This window comes from Oncorhynchus keta, chromosome 28 (genome assembly GCF_023373465.1).
Source record: "Oncorhynchus keta strain PuntledgeMale-10-30-2019 chromosome 28, Oket_V2, whole genome shotgun sequence".
Lineage (NCBI taxonomy): Eukaryota > Metazoa > Chordata > Actinopteri > Salmoniformes > Salmonidae > Oncorhynchus > Oncorhynchus keta.
The window spans coordinates 20,967,469-20,985,477 of NC_068448.1; the positions used below are offsets into that span (position 1 = coordinate 20,967,469).

An 18,009-nucleotide genomic window follows, 5' to 3' on the forward strand; every position below is an offset into this window, starting at 1 on the left:
ATGCCCACACAATCAACTAAGGGTAAAAACAAAGCCTTGCCATAAATGTTTTAGCTTTACAACTATTTTTGACTGCTATATTTAACTAATGCCCATTTCCAGAGGTTCTACTTGGTGTAAGATAATGCTGACCTACTGCATCTATAGCTACACCCCAGATATGGGCCTGGCAAAAACATGTGCGGCCCTGCGGTCTGTGTTTTGGTACTGAAGTAAGATGTCACCCCTGAATTTCTGGGAGGTGTTGTTTCTGTGAAGAGCAGACATCAAAATCGTGTTTCATAACAATGATCTTGTCCAGTACCATTTGACAGACCAGGTGAGTGTCAGAGTGCGCCATAGGCGTACAACTGTCACTGCAGTTTGGATGTGTGAAAGAAGGCTTTTCAGATCTCAACTGAAATGGCATGACATGAGTCTGATGTAGACGATCTGCTGTATATGCAGATGTATATTGTCTGTAACAATTGTATATGTATATTGTCTGTAACAATCCTCTGTCATTAAGGGGAGTAAGGCATTGTCGCAATTGTAAATGAGAACTTGTTCTCAACTTGCCTACCTGGTTAAATAAAGGTGAAATAAAAAATTGTGCATTTTGACAAAGACAAGTAGTGGACAGAGGGGAAGTCTTCTGGCCATGAACTGAGGATTGTAGCCGCCCATGAGATTGGTCACATCCTTGGCCTGGGTCACTCTCACAAGGCTCTAATGGGCCCCGTTTACCCTGGATACCATGCCAACTTCAAACTAAATCCTGATGTCATCTCTGGAATCCAAGCTCTCTGTGTTTAGGGCTGGATGATTATTTATTTTGTTAATACAGATTATGTGATCAATATCTGATAAAACATCAAATAATTCTGTAGTAAGACTTTGATTTCCTGTCGATGTTGTATGTACAGTTGAAGTTGGAAGTTTACATACATCTTAGCCAAATACATTTAAACTCAGTTTTTCACAATCCTCGTAAAAATTCCCTGTTTTAGGTCATTTAGGATCACCACTTTATTTTAAGAATGTGAAATGTCAGTATAATAGTAGAGAGAATTATTTATTTCAGCTTTTATTTCTTTCATCACATTCCCAGTGGGTCTGAAGTTTACATACACTCAATTAGTATTTTGTAGCATTGCCTTTAAATTGTTTAACTTGGGTCAAATGTTTTGGGTAGCCTTCCACAAGCTTCCCACAATACGTTGGGTGAATTTTGGCAATTCCTCCTGACAGAGCTGGTGTAACTGAGTCAGGTTTGTAGGCCTCCTTGCTCACACCCTATTTTTCAGTTCTGCCCACAAATTGTCTATAGGATTGACATCAGGGCTTTGTGATGGCCACTCCAATACCTTGACTTTCTTGTCCTTAAGCCATTTTGCCACAACTTTGGAAGTATGCTTGTTGTCATGACCCATTTGCGACCAAGCTTTCACTTCCTGACTGATGTCTTGAGATGTTGCTTCAATTTATCACATAATTTTCCATCCTCAAGATTCCATCTATTTTGTGAAGTGCACCAGTCCCTCCTGCAGCAAGCACCCCCACAACATGATGCTGCCACCCCGGTGCTTCACGATTGGGATGGTGTTCTTCAGCTTGCAAGCCTCACCCTTGTTCCTCCAAACATAACAATGGTCATTATGGCCAAACAGTTCTATGTTTGTTTCATCAGACCAGAGGACATTTCTCCAAATAGTACGATCTTTGTCCCCATGTGCAGTTGCAAACCGTAGTCTGGCTTTTTTATGGCGGATTTGGAGCAGTGGCTTCTTCCTTGCTGAGAGGCCTTTCAGGATATGTCGATATAGGACTCGGTTTACTGTGGATATAGATACTTTTGTACCTGTTTCCTCCAGCATCTTCACAAGTTCCTTTTCTGTTGTTCTGGGATTGATTTGCACCTTTTGCACCAAAGTACGTCCATCTCGAGGAGACAGAACACATCTCCTTCCTGGGCGGTATGATGGCTGTGTGGTCTCATGGTGTTGATACTTGTCTACTATTGTTTGTATTGTTTGTACTATTGTGGTGCCTTCAGACATTTGGAAATTGCTCCCAAGGATGAACTAGACTTGTGGAGGTCTACAATTTTCTTCTGAGGTCTTGGCTGATTTCTTTTGATTTTCCCATGATGTCAAGTAAAGAAGCACTGACTTTGAAGGTCGTCCTTGAAATACATCCGCAGGTACACCTCCAATTGACTCAAATGATGTAAATTAGCAGAAGCTTCTAAAGCCATGACATAATTTTCTGGAATTTTCCAAGCTGTTTAAAGGCCCAGTCAACATAGTGTATGTAATCTTCTGACCCACTGAAATTGTGATACAGTGAGAAATCTGTTTGTAAACAATCTTTGAAAAAATGACTTGTGTCATGCACAAAGTAGATGTCCTAAACGACTAGCCAAAACTATAGTTTGTTAACAAGAAATGTGTGGAGTGGTTTAAAAACAAGTGTTAGTGTAGATGATAAAGACCCGTTCAAGACGTTATGTGTTTGAAACCTTTGCCTTTTCTGTTCTCCTTTAGGGAAGCCAGCCAATTGTCCCACAGTATACAGAAAGCCAAATCATCCAATCCTAGAGGCAGGTCCACCACATTCTTACAAGGGTACCATGTAAGACTCCAGCACGCATCCAAAACCCATCTCTTCTCTGGGGCATCCTACAACCCTGCCTTCACATGGACAAACAGCCATCTATAAGTTTTCGAAGGTAACGAGTACTGGCGCATCAACAGAGAGAGTGTTTTATTTGTACAGTAAGACCTCAACCTCCAGAACCAGACACTATAGCCTAGCCAGTATATCACCTAACCCTATGAGGTGAAATATAGTAACATTTAAGGATGTGTATTTATTTTGACAACAGAAGAGTGACAAAAATGTTTTATATACTATCTCTTGTGCAAGGAATGTACAATGTACGTAATGTATCCCCCACATTGTATTTCACCCTCTTGTACACTGTGCATAAAACTGTTGGATTCTGGGTAAACTTTGAACATTGCTATACCAAATACATGATAGATCAGAAGTATGGTATCTGAGGGATGGTAGAGAAGGTTTTTTACATCAAAGTTAATGGTTATCTGTTGGAGTTAGATGGCTATGGGAATGTTTAGGGGAGACAGGTGGAGACCTTAGAACCTAACAATTAACAATGTCACCGAGGGCAAAAAAAGAAACACTCACTGTCAACTGCGTTTATTTTCAGCAAACTTAACATGTGTAAATATTTGTATGAACATAAGATTCAACAACTGAGACATAAACTGAACAAGTTCCACAGACATGTGACAAATGGAAATGGAGTAATATGTCCCTGAACAAAGGGTGAGTCAAAGTAAAAAGAGGCAGACAGTCAGTATCTGGTGTGGCCACCAGCTGCATTAAGTACAGCAGTGCACCTCCTCCTCATGGACTGCACTAGATTTGCCAGTTATTGCTGTGAAATGTCAACCCACTCTTCCACCAAGGCACCTGCAAGTTCCCGGACATTTCTGGGGGGAATGGCCCTAGCCCTCACCCTCCGATCCAACAGGTCCCAGACGTGCTCAATGGGATTGAAATCCGGGCTCTTCGCTGGCCATGGCGAAACACTGACATTCCTGTCTTGCACGAAACCGCACAGAACGAGCAGTATGGCTGTTGGCAATGTCATGCTGGAGTGTCATGTCAGGATGAGCCTGCAGGAAGGGTGCCACATGAGGGAGGAGGATGTCTTCCCTTTAACACACAGCGTTGAGATTGCCTGCAATGACAACAAGTTCAGTCTGATGATGCTGTGACACACTTCCCCAGATCATGACGGACCCTCCACCTCCAAATCGATCCCGCTCCAGAGGACAGGCCTCGGTGTAATGCTCATTCCTTCGATGATAAACGCGAATCCGACCATCACCCCTGATGAGACAAAACCGTGACTCGTCAGTGATGAGCACTTTTTGCCATTCCTGTCTGGTCCTGCGACTATGGGTTTGTGCCCATAGGCAATGTTGTTGCTGGTGATGTCTGGTGAGGACCTGCCTTACAACAGGCCTACAAGCCCTCAGTCCAGCCTCTCTCAGCCTCTTACGGACAGTCTGAGGACTGATGGAGGGATTGTGCGTTCCTGGTGTAACTCGGGCAGATGTTCTTGCTCTCCTGTACCTGTCCCGCAGGTGTGATGTTCGGATGTACCGATCCTGTGCAGGTGTTGTTACACGTGTTCTGCCACTGCGAGGACAATGAGATGTCCGTCCTGTCTCCCTGTAGCGCTGTCTTAGCCGTCTCACAGTACGGACATTGCAATTTATTGTCCTCGCCACATTTGCCGTCCTCATGCCTCCTTGCAGCATGCCTAAGGCATGTTCATGCAGATGAGCAGGGACCCTGAGCATCTTTCTTTTGGTGTTTTTCAGAGTCAGTAGAAATACCTCGTTAAGTGTCCTAAGTTTTCATAACTGTGACCTAACCCTAACCCTTGCCCACCATCTGTATGCTGTTAGTGTCTTAATGACCGTTCCACAGGTGTATGTTCATTAATTATTTATGGTTCATTGAACAAGCATGGGAAACAGTGTTTAAACCCTTTACAATGACGATCTGTGAAGTTATTTGGATTTTTACTAATTATCTTTGAAAGCCAGGGTCCTGATAAAGAGAAGTTTCTTTTTTTTGCTGAGTTTATAGCGTTTACATTGTGTCAGGATATGTTATTGTTAGGCATCAGGGATCCTCTGGGAGGAGAAGAGACACAGTCTGGTATCAATAACCATGACAGCCTTGAGTTGGGGAGGGGTGAGCACTGGGTAGAGGTGAGGTTAGATGAAGTGAGGAAGAACAGATATCACTAAGGTTCTGTCTAGCAACAGAGATGCGTTGGCTATTCAGTTGTGGAGGAGACTCAGCCTAGGAGACAGGGTTAAATATTAGTACTTGTGTGAATTTTTTTGTTGCCTGAATTACAGCTGTAATGACCCTTTGAGAAGAATTAAACTTGGTTAAGCTTCTCTAGTGTCCGTGAGTTATTTACTCAAAATTGGAACCTATCAACTGTAACAATGGATATCTTCACAAAAATTATATTAGCAAACTGACCAAAATAAAGCAATTTTATTTATTTGAGGAATGATCAATGGCTATATTACGATTGACTGTCAGAAACCTTTTAGAAAGACAGAATAATAAACAAAACAACAAGGTGAAATAGTTGGCTGAATCTCTTGTCTCAAGAATCAGTCTGTTTTTCTTTTTACAGCAGTGTATGAATTGTCTGCTGGAGAGAGGTGTTGGGCATCTTAGTGGAATGGGGAGGTGATGCCTACTATTTGGTGTTCGTCCCTCAGACCCTGTAGACTAGAGAGGAGGCATTTAGGGGAACCATGAAGCCTGTCTCAAAGTCGAAGTCTATCGTGGTGTGGTTGACTGTGCTGTTGCTGATGATGCTGCTGCTAGAGGAGCCTGTACCCATCTGGCGGTCACGAAGGCTCTGGATGTAACTCTGGAAGGTAAAGTGGTAAAGAAAAAACATTATTGTTGCATTGATCCTCTGTTTAGGATGATAGAAAAAAATGCAATCTTTTAAAACATGACATGCAACTAATTGTCTATTAGCTATGTACGTAACGTTTTTCAAAAAAGTGTCTGAATCAAGCTCATTCATGCCCATTAGGACATGCCCATTAGGAGTGAAGTAACTCACTGGGGCCAGGATGTCTCCAGCATAACGCTTTAGAATTGGAGGCTTGCGATGGCGGTAAGTGCCCAGCTGGGGTCGTCTCTGGGCATCTCTCTGTCTGATTCGCATCAGTTGGACCTGTCTTTGTCGTCCACTGACAGGTACTGGAGGGCATTCAGAGTAAAATAGCATTAGACAGAAAAACAGAATTATGTTGTAACCGGTCAGTTTAACCTAAGTATCGAATGAAGTAGTAATCACATCGAGGAAGTAAGCGTTCCATATTTTTTATGAAACTGTGCCACTCACCTTCTGTGTGTGACAGTCCTTTGGCAGTGAGCATCCATTGCACCATTACCCCCATCAGACTAAATAGAGGAAACACGCCTGTTATAACCCAGCTGTACCAGCAGAGGGGCCGAGGGGGAACCTGAGACAGGATGTCGTACGCATGGCCAGCCAGCAGAGACGTCTCTACAAAGTAGTCCACGCATGCCATCACCACAGCGGCTCCGACTGCAGCCGTGGCGAGCACAGTGAATAGTTTCTGCCACTGCAGTGTGAGAGTGGCACAAAAGGTGCTCGTGGCTAGGAGTGCACCGATAGGCACCCATAGTGGGGTAAGACTGTAAAACTGTCTGACAACCAGTAGGTTGGCAAGGGTGAGCAGAAACCCCAGCTCTAGGCCAGTAATGATGAGCCCCACAGTCTGTACCAGCATAGTTACCAGGGCACAGAGTACAGACACTCCCAGGAGGATACCTGCTTTGGTCTCCATAGTCAACTGGGTATCCAGCACAGGCTCCTTAAGGTACAACAGGCAGACTAGCACAGATCCAAACATGAAGCCTGACAGGAACATGACCATCTTAAAGCAGCGGTATCCTAAAGAAAGAGAGACAAGTGGAGGGATGTTAAGTAACAAGATGGAGAAGGAAACAAAATGTACTAAAGTGAACTAGGTTTATTAATAATTTTTATTTGACCCCTTTTTCTCCCCAATTTCGTGGTATCCAATTGTTTTAGTAGCTACTATCTTGTCTCATCACTACAACTCCTGTACGGGCTCGGGAGAGACGAAGGTTGAAAGTCATGCATCCTCCGGTACACAACCCAACCAAGCCGCACTGCTTCTTAATACAGCGCGCATCCAACCCGGAAGCCAGCCGCACCAATGTGTCGGAGGAAACACTGTGCACCTGGCAACCTTGGTTTGCACGCACTGCGACCAGCCTGCCACAGGAGTCGCTGGTGCGCGATGAGACAAGGTAAAGTGAACTAGGTTTGACTGAGTAGGGATTGTTTTTTATTAAAAATAGATGTCAGAGTTTGGTATACTGTACAGTTTACAGAATATTAGAGAGAAAGTTTACATCACATGATGCGTAGTCTGCTTAAGAAAAACTAAGCGTTTCTTATATCAGACATCAACATTTAATGGATTTGGACCAGGCCAGAAAGCTGCCTGGTGGCTGTTTTCTGACTCTCTCTCAGAGGAATGCAACAGAACCAGGTGACCCATCTACGTCTCTCCTAGCCTGGAGCTTATCTATTATAACCCTGGCTAGTCTAGGTCAAATACCTGGCCCTCCTGTTTTTACTATAAGGCTTAGAGTGAGCTGAGGAAATCACTTCAGTTAGTATGACGAGGTTAAATGTCAGCTGGGAATTAAATGTTGATGTATCTAGTGGAGCATTAGAGTGTTTTGTGAAAATACTGTAATTGAATTGCAGATATGCCTATCATGTCTTTAATGTGTAAGTCTTGAGAGTACACATGTGGAAGTTCCAACTGTCCTCTATTACAGGTCAGGAACTTACCAAAAAAGCAGTAGATTAGGCCTAACAAAAGGCATACTGAGCAGACGATGGATGGGATGAGGTCATACTTCCTTGTGAACCCCAACTCACATGCATCCACTTCAGCCAAGCCAGAGAGGATATATTGATCAACTTCAGCCTGGCTCAGCACTGCCCCATCAGTGACCAAGAGTGAGCTGGGGTCTGCCATCTTGGAGCAACCGTTCAACAGGTCTGGATAATTACTGTGCTTTTATTTAGCAATTAAGGCCATCCGTGTAACCGTGTTATTTTCCTGGTTTAATCTCATTTGGGAGCATACGTCAACACCAAGCCAGTATATTGTCAGTATTCCATTGGGACAGGACTTTGCTTCATTAATTCAATGAAAGAATGTGACGAATGCTTCATGTTGTTAGAATGTAAGTGCTGAGGAAACAGGAAGCTCCTGTGAGATGTGTTTGAATCAGACCATTTCCTGCCCTGCACCTGTAACAAGAGGAGAGGAGAATCAAATACAGCCAGAGAAAATTATATGACATCTGTAATAGGCAGACTCTAAATGATCAAACTGGACTCTTTATATCTAGACTTCACATTTACATCTAAGGTAGATAATAGATTGCATGAATACGATGTATTTCAAGAAAAATCCCTCTGTACTCCACAACCCTATCCCCAGGAACCAGAAAAGGAAACTGAGATTTTATCTGGGTCACACACTTTTTTTTCTTGACCCTTTGTTAAAATAGAGGATGCAGATGAGGAAACGAGGGGTGGCTTGATGCCGACTGAGTCATTGGGCCTCTTTGTTTTGAACATATGGTAAAGATCTCCAGTCACAGAACAATGCTAAGAAAACAAACACCCCAACAGTAGGACATACCGTTCCAAAACCCCAAAAAGGCATTGTATATTTTTGAATACACAATGTCGCTTGCAGGTGGGCTCAAAAGCTGGGAAAAAATATTGAAAACTATGTAACACAATTAAACAAAACCAAAAATCTGGACAAAAAAGCAATACCTTCAGCATTCAAACCATTACTTTAAATGTGCACATGTACCTTGTTGATCGCATACTTACCTCTGCACACAAGGATAAATTGGGTTGCGTTAATCAACAGAGTATACTCTATGTTATAAGCTTTTAGGCAGATCCCCAGATAATTGAATTAGAGGCCTATTAGTGGAGTCTAGTGAGGCTCATGTCCTTCTGTCCTGACATCTGCTTGTAAGTCACACAGAAAACACTATCACTTTCTATGGCACCAATCAAGTGATTTTCCACTATTAGAATCTAATTAAGATGTCAGGATGATGAACTTTCTGTAGCACAGTTGGTAGAGCATGGCGCTTGTAACGCCAGGGTAGTGGGTTCGATTCCCGGGACCACCCATACGTAGAATGTATGCACACATGACTGTAAGTCGCTTTGGATAAAAGCGTCTGCTAAATGGCATATATTAACTTCGCATTTTTGATAGCGAATTAAAACTGGACACAGCCATTTTCCAAAAAGAGACTCCCTATATATTTATATAGTCAGACGCATGACCTCATTGTTTATTACTAAATAATTACTAAGTATATGACTAAATAGTCATATACAACAGGCATTACATGAGTTGTATAGCAACTTCTACTTTGATAATTAATAGGTGGGATCACGTATTTTGATCAGACATAACAGACATATGCCTACCAGGGAGTATTTGTGATCATGAGTTTACAAATACTGTTTGCATGAATTGTTTTAAGAGTCTGAAAATAAGTAGTCTTACCGGACATGAGGCTTATCCAGAATTACAATCTGTGATGAGAAGAAATAAGACTGCTACTGATGTGTCACTTTGTATGGTATTCTAGGTGGAGGAGTTATATCTGTTCCCTCTGTCTTTGCTGTGTTGAGGACATCCTACTCATGCGTGCGTTCCTCTCATCTGTGGACACTGGACGGCTGACAGCATCAGTGTCGGAAGTGACCATCTGTCGCAAGCTTGTGCAGATTAGAGGTGAGGGAATACTGTTGTTGTCCACATGATGTCTCTCTAGTCATACAGATTTGCAACAGAGGAAAATGTAAGATTGGTTGAACCCATTGCCAGACATGTTTCGTCATGAGTCAGGCATGATGTAAGTTAACATGTCAGGGATGGAATATGGAAGTTTACGTTCTAGGAAAAGTGAGTGGTCCAGAAAAGAGGTGAGATTCTGTATGTGATGAGTAAACAGCTCATCCATTAAATACACATTAAATAAACTCATGTTGTCTCATATCTCAGTGAATATTAAATATAAAAAAAATAAGATGTAAAAAATCGGACAAAGGAGCCTTGGGATTTATTCTGTAGGTTCAAGATTTTTTTTACGGAATATGAATATACAGTCACATCCGAAATGATTGTCAACCTTGAAAAAGATTAGCATAAAAGACTGTATAGAATAAATAATACAAATACGGAGCTAGGTTGTATGCTCAAATAATTATAATATTTTATAGGAATGAACATGCTCAGAGAAATATTTTGTTTAAAAATGTATATATATTGGCACCCCTTTTTTTTAGTACTTAGTGCACCCTCCCATTTCGAGGATAACAGCACTTAGCCTTTTTTTCTATACTGTTTAATGAGTTTGAAGAACACATTAGGAAGGATCTCAGACCATTCCTCCATACAGAATCTTTTCAGATCCTTGATATCCTTCAGTCTGTGCTGATGGACTGCCCTCTTCAATTCAAACCACAGGTTTTAAATGGTGTTCAAGTCCGGAGACTGAATGTTGATTTTGTGGTTAATTAACCATTTCTTTGTGGATTTTTGTGTTTTCTTGGGTTCATTGTCTTGCTGGAAGATCCACTTGCAGCCAAGTTTCAACCTCCTGGCAGAGGCAACCAGGTTTTAGGCTAAATTGTCCTGCATGATACTTGGTAGAGTTCATGATGCTGTTGACCTTAACAAGGGCCCCAGGACCAGTGGAAACAAAACAGCTTCATAACATCGAAGATCCGTCTCCATATTTTGCAGTAAGTATGATGTTCTTTTTTGCATCCTTCTTTCAAGGCCAAACCCATCACCCGTGTCCGTGGCCAAAGAGCTCTATTTTTGTCTCATCTAACCATAGCACCTGGTTCCAATCCAAGAGCCAATGCCGTTTAGCAAACTCCAGGCGTTTACTTTTGTTGGTTGCTCTCAATAAAGCTTTTTTATGGCAACTCTTCCAAATAGCCCATTGGTTTGGTGGCGTCTAATTGTAGATTTGGAGACTTGGTGACCCCAAGATGCGACAAAGTTTTGTCATTCTCCATCTGTGGCTACAATGCCGTTTGTTAAACTGAGATAAACAAAAAAAGTTGAATGATAATACAATTTATAGCTGGGTGAATGATAATACAGATTAAAATAATCATTAGGTGTCAAAATGATTGGCACCCCTATCTTTTTGATTAATAATAAACTATTAAATTAAATATTTCTCTCTGAGCAACTGAATGAGTATAAAATAATATATATATTTTTTAAATGTAGCATACAATATAGCTCGGTATTTGTATTATTTATTTTATACAATATTTTTATCAATGGTGTCAATAATTTGGATGTGACCGTACTAGTGGCAACCCCTCCCATTTGAAGATAGATAAAGCTAAAGTTATGATTCTAGACACTTCTTAAAGAGATGGAATCTTGATGCTCCTTAAAGAGAACAAAATAATTTAATTCCAAAACGCTATAAATAGCATTTTGTAATTAACTGTTGGGTTGTTGTTTTTTAATGGGCAAGACAAAATATTGAAGTGCCTTTGGATGGGGTATGGTAGTAGGTGCCAGGCGCACCGGTTTGAGTGTCAAGAACTGCAACGTTGCTGGGTTTTTCACGCTCAACAGTTTCCCGTGTGTATCAAGAATGGTCCGCCACCCAAAGGACATCCAGCCAACTTGACACAATTGGGGGAAGCATTGCAGTTAACATGGGCCAGCATCCCTGTAGAACGCTTTCTACACCTTGTAGAGTCCATGCCCTGACAAATTGAGGCTGTTCTGAGGGGAAAAGGGGGGTGCAACTCAATATTAGGAACGTGTTCCAAATGTTTTGTTCAACTCTGTGTATATCTGACTCACTCTCAGATAAATAATTAGTACTACTAGGTTTTACACAGTCAAATGTAACAAATAACTACATTTTTTATAAAGAAATGTACAAATGATTCATTTGTTACATCAATATTTAAATAAATAATAATTATGCAATACAGTAATATGATATCTGTATGTAAAACATTCACATTTGACATTTCAGTAATTTAGCAGATGCTCTTATCCAGAGTGACTTATAGTAAGGGCATTCATAAGATAGCTAGGTGAGACAACCACATATCACAGTCAGATAGATATACAGTATACGAACAATCTATTCCAGCTAAACAATGGATATTTAGCATTTTGCTAAATATATTCATCAATTTTTTTAGAACAATCATATTTTACACACCATAAGCAATAATTTCTGATGGAAAAAAAAGCAAATATGAAATTGGTAAACATAGCGTTTTGGAAATAAACTCTTTAAATCAAATCAAATGTATTTATATAGCCCTTCATACATCAGCTGATATCTCAAAGTGCTGTACAGAAACCTAGCCTAAAACCCCAAACAGCAAGCAATGCAGGTGTAGAAGCACGGTGGCTAGGAAAAACTCCCTAGAAAGGCCAAAACCTAGGAAGAAACCTAGAGAGGAACCAGGCTATGTGGGGAGGCCAGTCCTCTTCTGGCTGTGCCGGGTGGAGATTATAACAGAACATGGCCAAGATGTTCAAATGTTCATAAATGGCCAGCATGGTCAAATAATAATAAGGCATAACAGTTGAAAGCAGCAGCACGGCCAGGTGGACTGGGGACAGACAGCAAGGAGTCATCATGTCAGGTAGTCCTGAGGCATGGTCCTAGGGCTCAGGTCCTCCGAGAGAGAGAAAGAGAGAATTAGAGAGAGCACACTTAAATTCACACAGGACACCGAATAGGACAGGAGAAGTACTCCAGATATAACAAACTGAACCTAGCCCCCCGACACAAACTACTGCAGCATAAATACTGGAGGCTGAGACAGGAGGGGTTTAAGGCCACCTGTTTAAGGCCACCATGACATTTATAAGACTCATATATATCTCTCAAAAGTAATGCGAGGATAAGAATATTGGGTTTAAAAGACAACAAAGGGAAGTCTCCTCAGAGGGTTGACACTGTAGAGATGAATTTGACTGGATAATTCAAACCTGCTCTCAAAGGGGAATCTCTGACTGTCCTTTTTGCACCCCTTGATATATAGTGGGTATTTATTCTTTTGATTTAACTAGGCAAGTCAGTTAAGAACAAATTCTTATTTTCAATGACGTGGGTTAACTGCCTGTTCAGGGGCAGAACGGCAGATTTGTACCTTGTCAGCTCAGGGATTTGAACTTGCAACCTTTCGGTTACTAGTCCAACGCTCTAACCACTAGGCTCCCCTGCCGGTATGTTTTACTACTCATTACAAATCACATATAGTGAGACCCCAACATGGAGGTATATGAGGGTTGTGGAGTATAAAGAAAACTAAGGCTGACACCACATTTTATTACATTACAGCCTTCTTCTTAATTTGATTAAATAAATACAAAATCCTCAGCAATCTACACACAATACCCCATAATGACAAAGCGAAAACAGGTTCTTACATGTTTGCAAATTTATAAAAAACAGAAATACCTTATTTACATAAGTATTCAGACCCTTTGTTATGAGACTCGAAATTGAGCTCAGGTGCATCCTGTTTCCATTGATCATCCTTGACAAGTTTCTACAACTTGATTGGAGTCCACCTGTGGTATATTCAATTGATTGGACATGATTTGGAAAGGCACACACCTGAAGATGTTCATTTAAAAAAAAAATGAACTGACCAATTGCACAGGGAAGAGGTGTCCACAGTTCACAGTGCATGTCTGAGAAAAAAACAAGCAATGAGGTCGAATCACCCTTGAGATGACATCACCCTCTTGGCCTCTTCAAGCAGCTATACATAAGCAGATGTCGAAAATATTGAAAAGTGCATTTAAATAGACACTTGGTATTCTTTGTAACACTGTTGGACTATGGATTTTATTAGTTGTCCCAATTGACTTTTTCTGCCACCTAGCCATGTCAAATATGACCACACCACATGTAGCAAAAGATTTTCCTCAACAGAGAAAAATAAGCAGAATATATTTTATACCTACGGGCACTGTTGCTCACTGACATATCAAACTGCAAGTTTAATTCTCAAGACCTTTCTACGTGGGATTCTTTATGGCACTGCTGATTGGAAAGAAGAGTGTATTGATTGAATGACCATTTCACCTCCATAAATGGAAGGCATTTTTCACTTCAATGGTCTAGTGGTACACCGTCCAGCCGAGGAACGGTGGCATCGACTCTATGAATATAAAATGTCTGTAGCATGGGCAAAGTAAAAAAAGAATAAATTCAGTCTGATGTTTCAGATGACTCATCTAGCCAAAGTTTGGGAAACCGATATAGAAATAGATTTAGTTGTATACACTCTAGGAGCAGAATTTGCTGCATTATTTTTAAGACTGAACCTGCAGAGTGAAATCCCTAGAAGTACAGTACGCAGAAGATTTGAGGTGACAATTTTTATGGGCCGAACAGTTTTCATATAATACAGATTCTACAGTTTTCTTGTGAATATACTGTATGTCAAAGAGAGTATCGTAACTTGTTGACTATACTCTACCCTTGGGAAATCCATGAGAAAATCCATTGAGTTCCACTTGTTGCATCACTCGCAGTTTCAATAATGGCAAAGAAACAATGAGTGCTTTTCAATCAAGGCATTGTTTTTTTTCATGAGAATGAATTGAAGACAATAGAATGTTCAGTCCATAGGCCTGATCTAGAAAATAAATCAAATCAAATATTGTTGGTCACATACATATATTGAGCAGATGTTATTGTGGGTGTAACGAAATGCTTGTGTACCTAAATCCAACAGTACAGTAGTATCTAACAATTCACAACAATACACAAATCTAAAAGTAAAAGAATGGAATTAAGAAACACATAAATATTAGCCCAAGCAATGTCAGAGTGCTATTGACTAAAATACAGTGGAATAGAATACAGTATATACATATGAGATTTGTAAAGCAGAATGTAAACAATATTAAAGTGACTAGTGTCCCATTTATTAAAGTGACCAGTGATTCCATGTTTATGTATATAAGGCAGCAGCCTCTAAGGTGCAGGGTTGAGTAAGCAGGTGATAGCCGGCTAGTGATGGCTATTTAACAGTCTGATGGCCTTGAGATAGAAGCTGTTTTTCAGTCTCTCGGTCCCAGCTTTGATGCACCTGTAGTGACCTTGCCTTCTGGATGATAGCTGGGTGAACAGTCCGTGCCTCGGGTGGTTGATGTCCTTGATGTTCTTTTTGGACTTCCTGTGACATCGGGTGCTGTAGGTTTCCTGGAGGGCAGGCAGTGTGCCCCCAGTGATGCGTTGGGCAGACCGCACCACACCGATATCTGGAGAGCCCTGCAGTTGTGGGCAGTGCAGTTGCTGTACCAGACGGTGATACAGCCTGACAGGATGCTCTCAATTGTGCATCTATAAAAGTTTGTGAGGGTCTTTTTTTATTTTTTACATTTTTTTATTTCAACTTTATTTAACCAGGTAGGCTAGTTGAGAACAAATTCTCATTTGCAACTGTGACCTGGCCAAGATAAAGCATAGCAGTGTGAACAGGCAACACAGAGTTACACATGGAGTAAACCATTAACAAGTCAATAACACAGTAGAAAAAAAGGGGAGTCTATATACATTGTGTGCAAAAGGCATGAGGAGGTAGGCGAATAATTACAATTTTGCAGATTAACACTGGAGTGATAAATGATCAGATGGTCATGTACAGGTAGAGATATTGGTGTGCAAAAGAGCAGAAAAGTAAATAAATTAAAAACAGTATGGGGATGAGGTAGGTAAAAATGGGTGGGCTATTTACAGCTGCAGTGATCGGTTAGTTGCTCAGATAGCAGATGTTTGAAGTTGGTGAGGGAGATAAAAGTCTCCAACTTCAGCGATTTTTGCAATTCGTTCCAGTCACAGGCAGCAGAGAACTGGAACGAAAGGTGGCCAAATGAGGTGTTGGCTTTAGGGATGATCAGTGAGATACACCTGCTGGAGCGTGTGCTACGGATGGGTGTTGCCATCGTGACCAGTGAACTGAGATAAGGTGGAGCTTTACCTAGCATGGACTTGTAGATGACCTGGAGCCAGTGGGTCTGGCGACGAATATGTAGCGAGGGCCAGCCGACTAGAGCATACAGGTTGCAGTGGTGGGTGGTATAAGGTGCTTTAGTGACAAAACAGATGGCACCTTGATAAACTGCATCCAGTTTGCTGAGTAGAGTGTTGGAAGCAATTTTGTAGATGACATCGTCGAGGATCGGTAGGATAGTCAGTTTTACTAGAGTAAGTTTGGTGGCGTGAGTGAAGGAGGCTTTGTTGCGGAATAGAAAGCAGACTCTAGATTTGATTTTCGATTGGAGATGTTTGATATGAGTCTGGAAGGAGAGTTTACAGTCTAGCCAGACACCTAGGTACTTATAGATGTCCACATATTCAAGGTCGGAACCATCCAGGGTGGTGATGCTGGTCAGGCGTGCGGGTGCAGGCAGCGAACGGTTGAAAAGCATGCATTTGGTTTTACTAGAGTTTTAAGAGCAGTTGGAGGCCACGGAAGGAGTGTTGTATGGCATTGAAGCTCGTTTGGAGGTTAGATAGCACAGTGTCCAAGGACGGGCCGGAAGTATATAGAATGGTGTCGTCTGCGTAGAGGTGGATCAGGGAATCGCCCGCAACAAGAGCAACATCATTGATATATACAGAGAAAAGAGTCGGCCCGAGGACTGAACCCTGTGGCACCCCCATAGAGACTGCCAGAGGACCGGACAGCATGCCCTCCGATTTGACACACTGAACTCTGTCTGCAAAGTTGTTGGTGAACCAGGCAAGGCAGTCATCCGAAAAACCGAGGCTACTGAGTCTGCCGATAAGAGTATGGTGATTGACAGAGTCGAAAGCCTTGGCAAGGTCGATGAAGATGGCTGCACAGTACTGTCTTTTATCGATGGCGGTTATGATATCGTTTAGTACCTTGAGCGTGGCTGAGGTGCTTCCGTGACCAGCTCAGAAACCAGATTGCACAGCGGAGAAGGTACGGTGGGATTCGAGATGGTCAGTGACCTGTTGACTTGGCTTTCGAAGACCTTAGATAGGCAGGGCAGGATGGATATAGGTCTGTAACAGTTTGGGTCCAGGGTGTCTCCCCCTTTGAAGAGGGGGATGACTGCGGCAGCTTTCCAATCCTTGGGGATCTCAGACGATATGAAAGAGAGGTTGAACAGGCTGGTAATAGGGGTTGCGACAATGGCGGCGGATAGTTTCAGAAATAGAGGGTCCAGATTGTCAAGCCCAGCTGATTTGTACGGGTCCAGGTTTTGTAGCTCTTTCAGAACATCTGCTATCTGCATTTGGGTAAAGGAGAACCTGGAGAGGCTTGGGCGAGTAGCTGCAGGGGGGGGCGGAGCTGTTGGCCGAGGTTGGAGTAGCCAGGCGGAAGGCATGGCCAGCCTTGGAGAAATGCGTGTTGAAGTTTTCGATAATCATGGATTTATCGGTGGTGACCGTGTTACCTAGCCTCAGTGCAGTGGGCAGCTGGGAGGAGGTGCTCTTGTTCTCCATGGACTTCAGTATCCCAGAACATTTTGGAGTTGGAGCTACAGGATGCAAATTTCTGTCTGAAGAAGCTGGCCTTAGCTTTCCTGACTGAGTGTATTGGTTCGTGACTTCCTGAACAGTTGCATATCGCGGGGACTATTCAATGCTATTGCAGTCCGCCACAGGATGTTTTTGTGCTGGTCGAGGGCAGTCAGGTCTGGAGTGAACCAAGGGCTATATCTGTTCTTCGTTCTGCATTTTTTGAACGGAGCATGCTTATCTAAAATGGTGAGGAAGTTACTTTTAAAGAATGACCAGGCATCCTCAACTGAGGGGATGAGGTCAATGTCCTTCCAGGATACCCGGGCCAGGTCGATTAGAAAGGCCTGCTCACAGAAGTGTTTTAGGGAGCGTTTGACAGTGATGAGGGGTGGTCGTTTGACTGCGGCTCCGTAGCGGATACAGGCAATGAGGCAGTGATCGCTGAGATCTTAAGGGCCAAGACAAATGTCTTCAGCCTCCTGAGGTTGAAGAGGTGCTGTTGTGCCTTCTTCACCACACTGACTGTGTGGGTGGACCATTTGAGTGTCCGTGATGTGTATGCCGAGGAACTTGAAGGTTTCTACCTTCTCCAATGCGGTCCTGTCGATGTGGATATGGGTATGCTCCCTCTGCGGTTTCCTGAAGTCCATGATCAGCTCTTTTGTTTTGTTGAGGGAGAGGTTGTTTTCCTGACACCACTCTGCTAGGGCTCTCACCTTCTCCCTGTAGGCTGTCTCGGCATTGTTGGTAATC

At 42.2% G+C, this 18,009-nt stretch overlaps 1 protein-coding gene across 1 annotated transcript; it reads right to left on the reverse strand.

The window, feature by feature from the left end:
• Positions 1 to 5,072: 5,072 nt before the first annotated feature.
• LOC118360791 (transmembrane protein 198-like) lies at positions 5,073 to 9,589 on the reverse strand. Its single transcript, XM_035740211.2, has 5 exons — positions 9,240 to 9,589; positions 7,478 to 7,945; positions 5,966 to 6,541; positions 5,681 to 5,820; positions 5,073 to 5,479 (listed from the first exon to the last, which is right to left on the reverse strand). Exons 2-5 carry the CDS (start codon positions 7,665 to 7,667, stop codon positions 5,321 to 5,323), a joined length of 1,065 nt encoding a protein of 354 aa, XP_035596104.1. The 5' UTR covers positions 7,668 to 7,945; positions 9,240 to 9,589; the 3' UTR covers positions 5,073 to 5,320.
• Between the last annotated feature and the right edge of the window lie 8,420 nt (positions 9,590 to 18,009).

What these genes read in the sequence shown, in the direction of transcription:
- LOC118360791 (XM_035740211.2), bottom strand. Translation starts at nt 7,667, where the DNA reads ATGGCAGACCCCAGCTCACTCTTGGTCACTGATGGGGCAGTGCTGAGC. An exon ending in CCTAATCTACTGCTTTTTTG is followed by an intron (nt 6,542 to 7,477) that starts GTAAGTTCCTGA and finishes CTCTTTCTTTAG; the next exon opens with GATACCGCTGCTTTAAGATG. An exon ending in CTGGAGACATCCTGGCCCCA is followed by an intron (nt 5,480 to 5,680) that starts GTGAGTTACTTC and finishes TTTACCTTCCAG; the next exon opens with AGTTACATCCAGAGCCTTCG.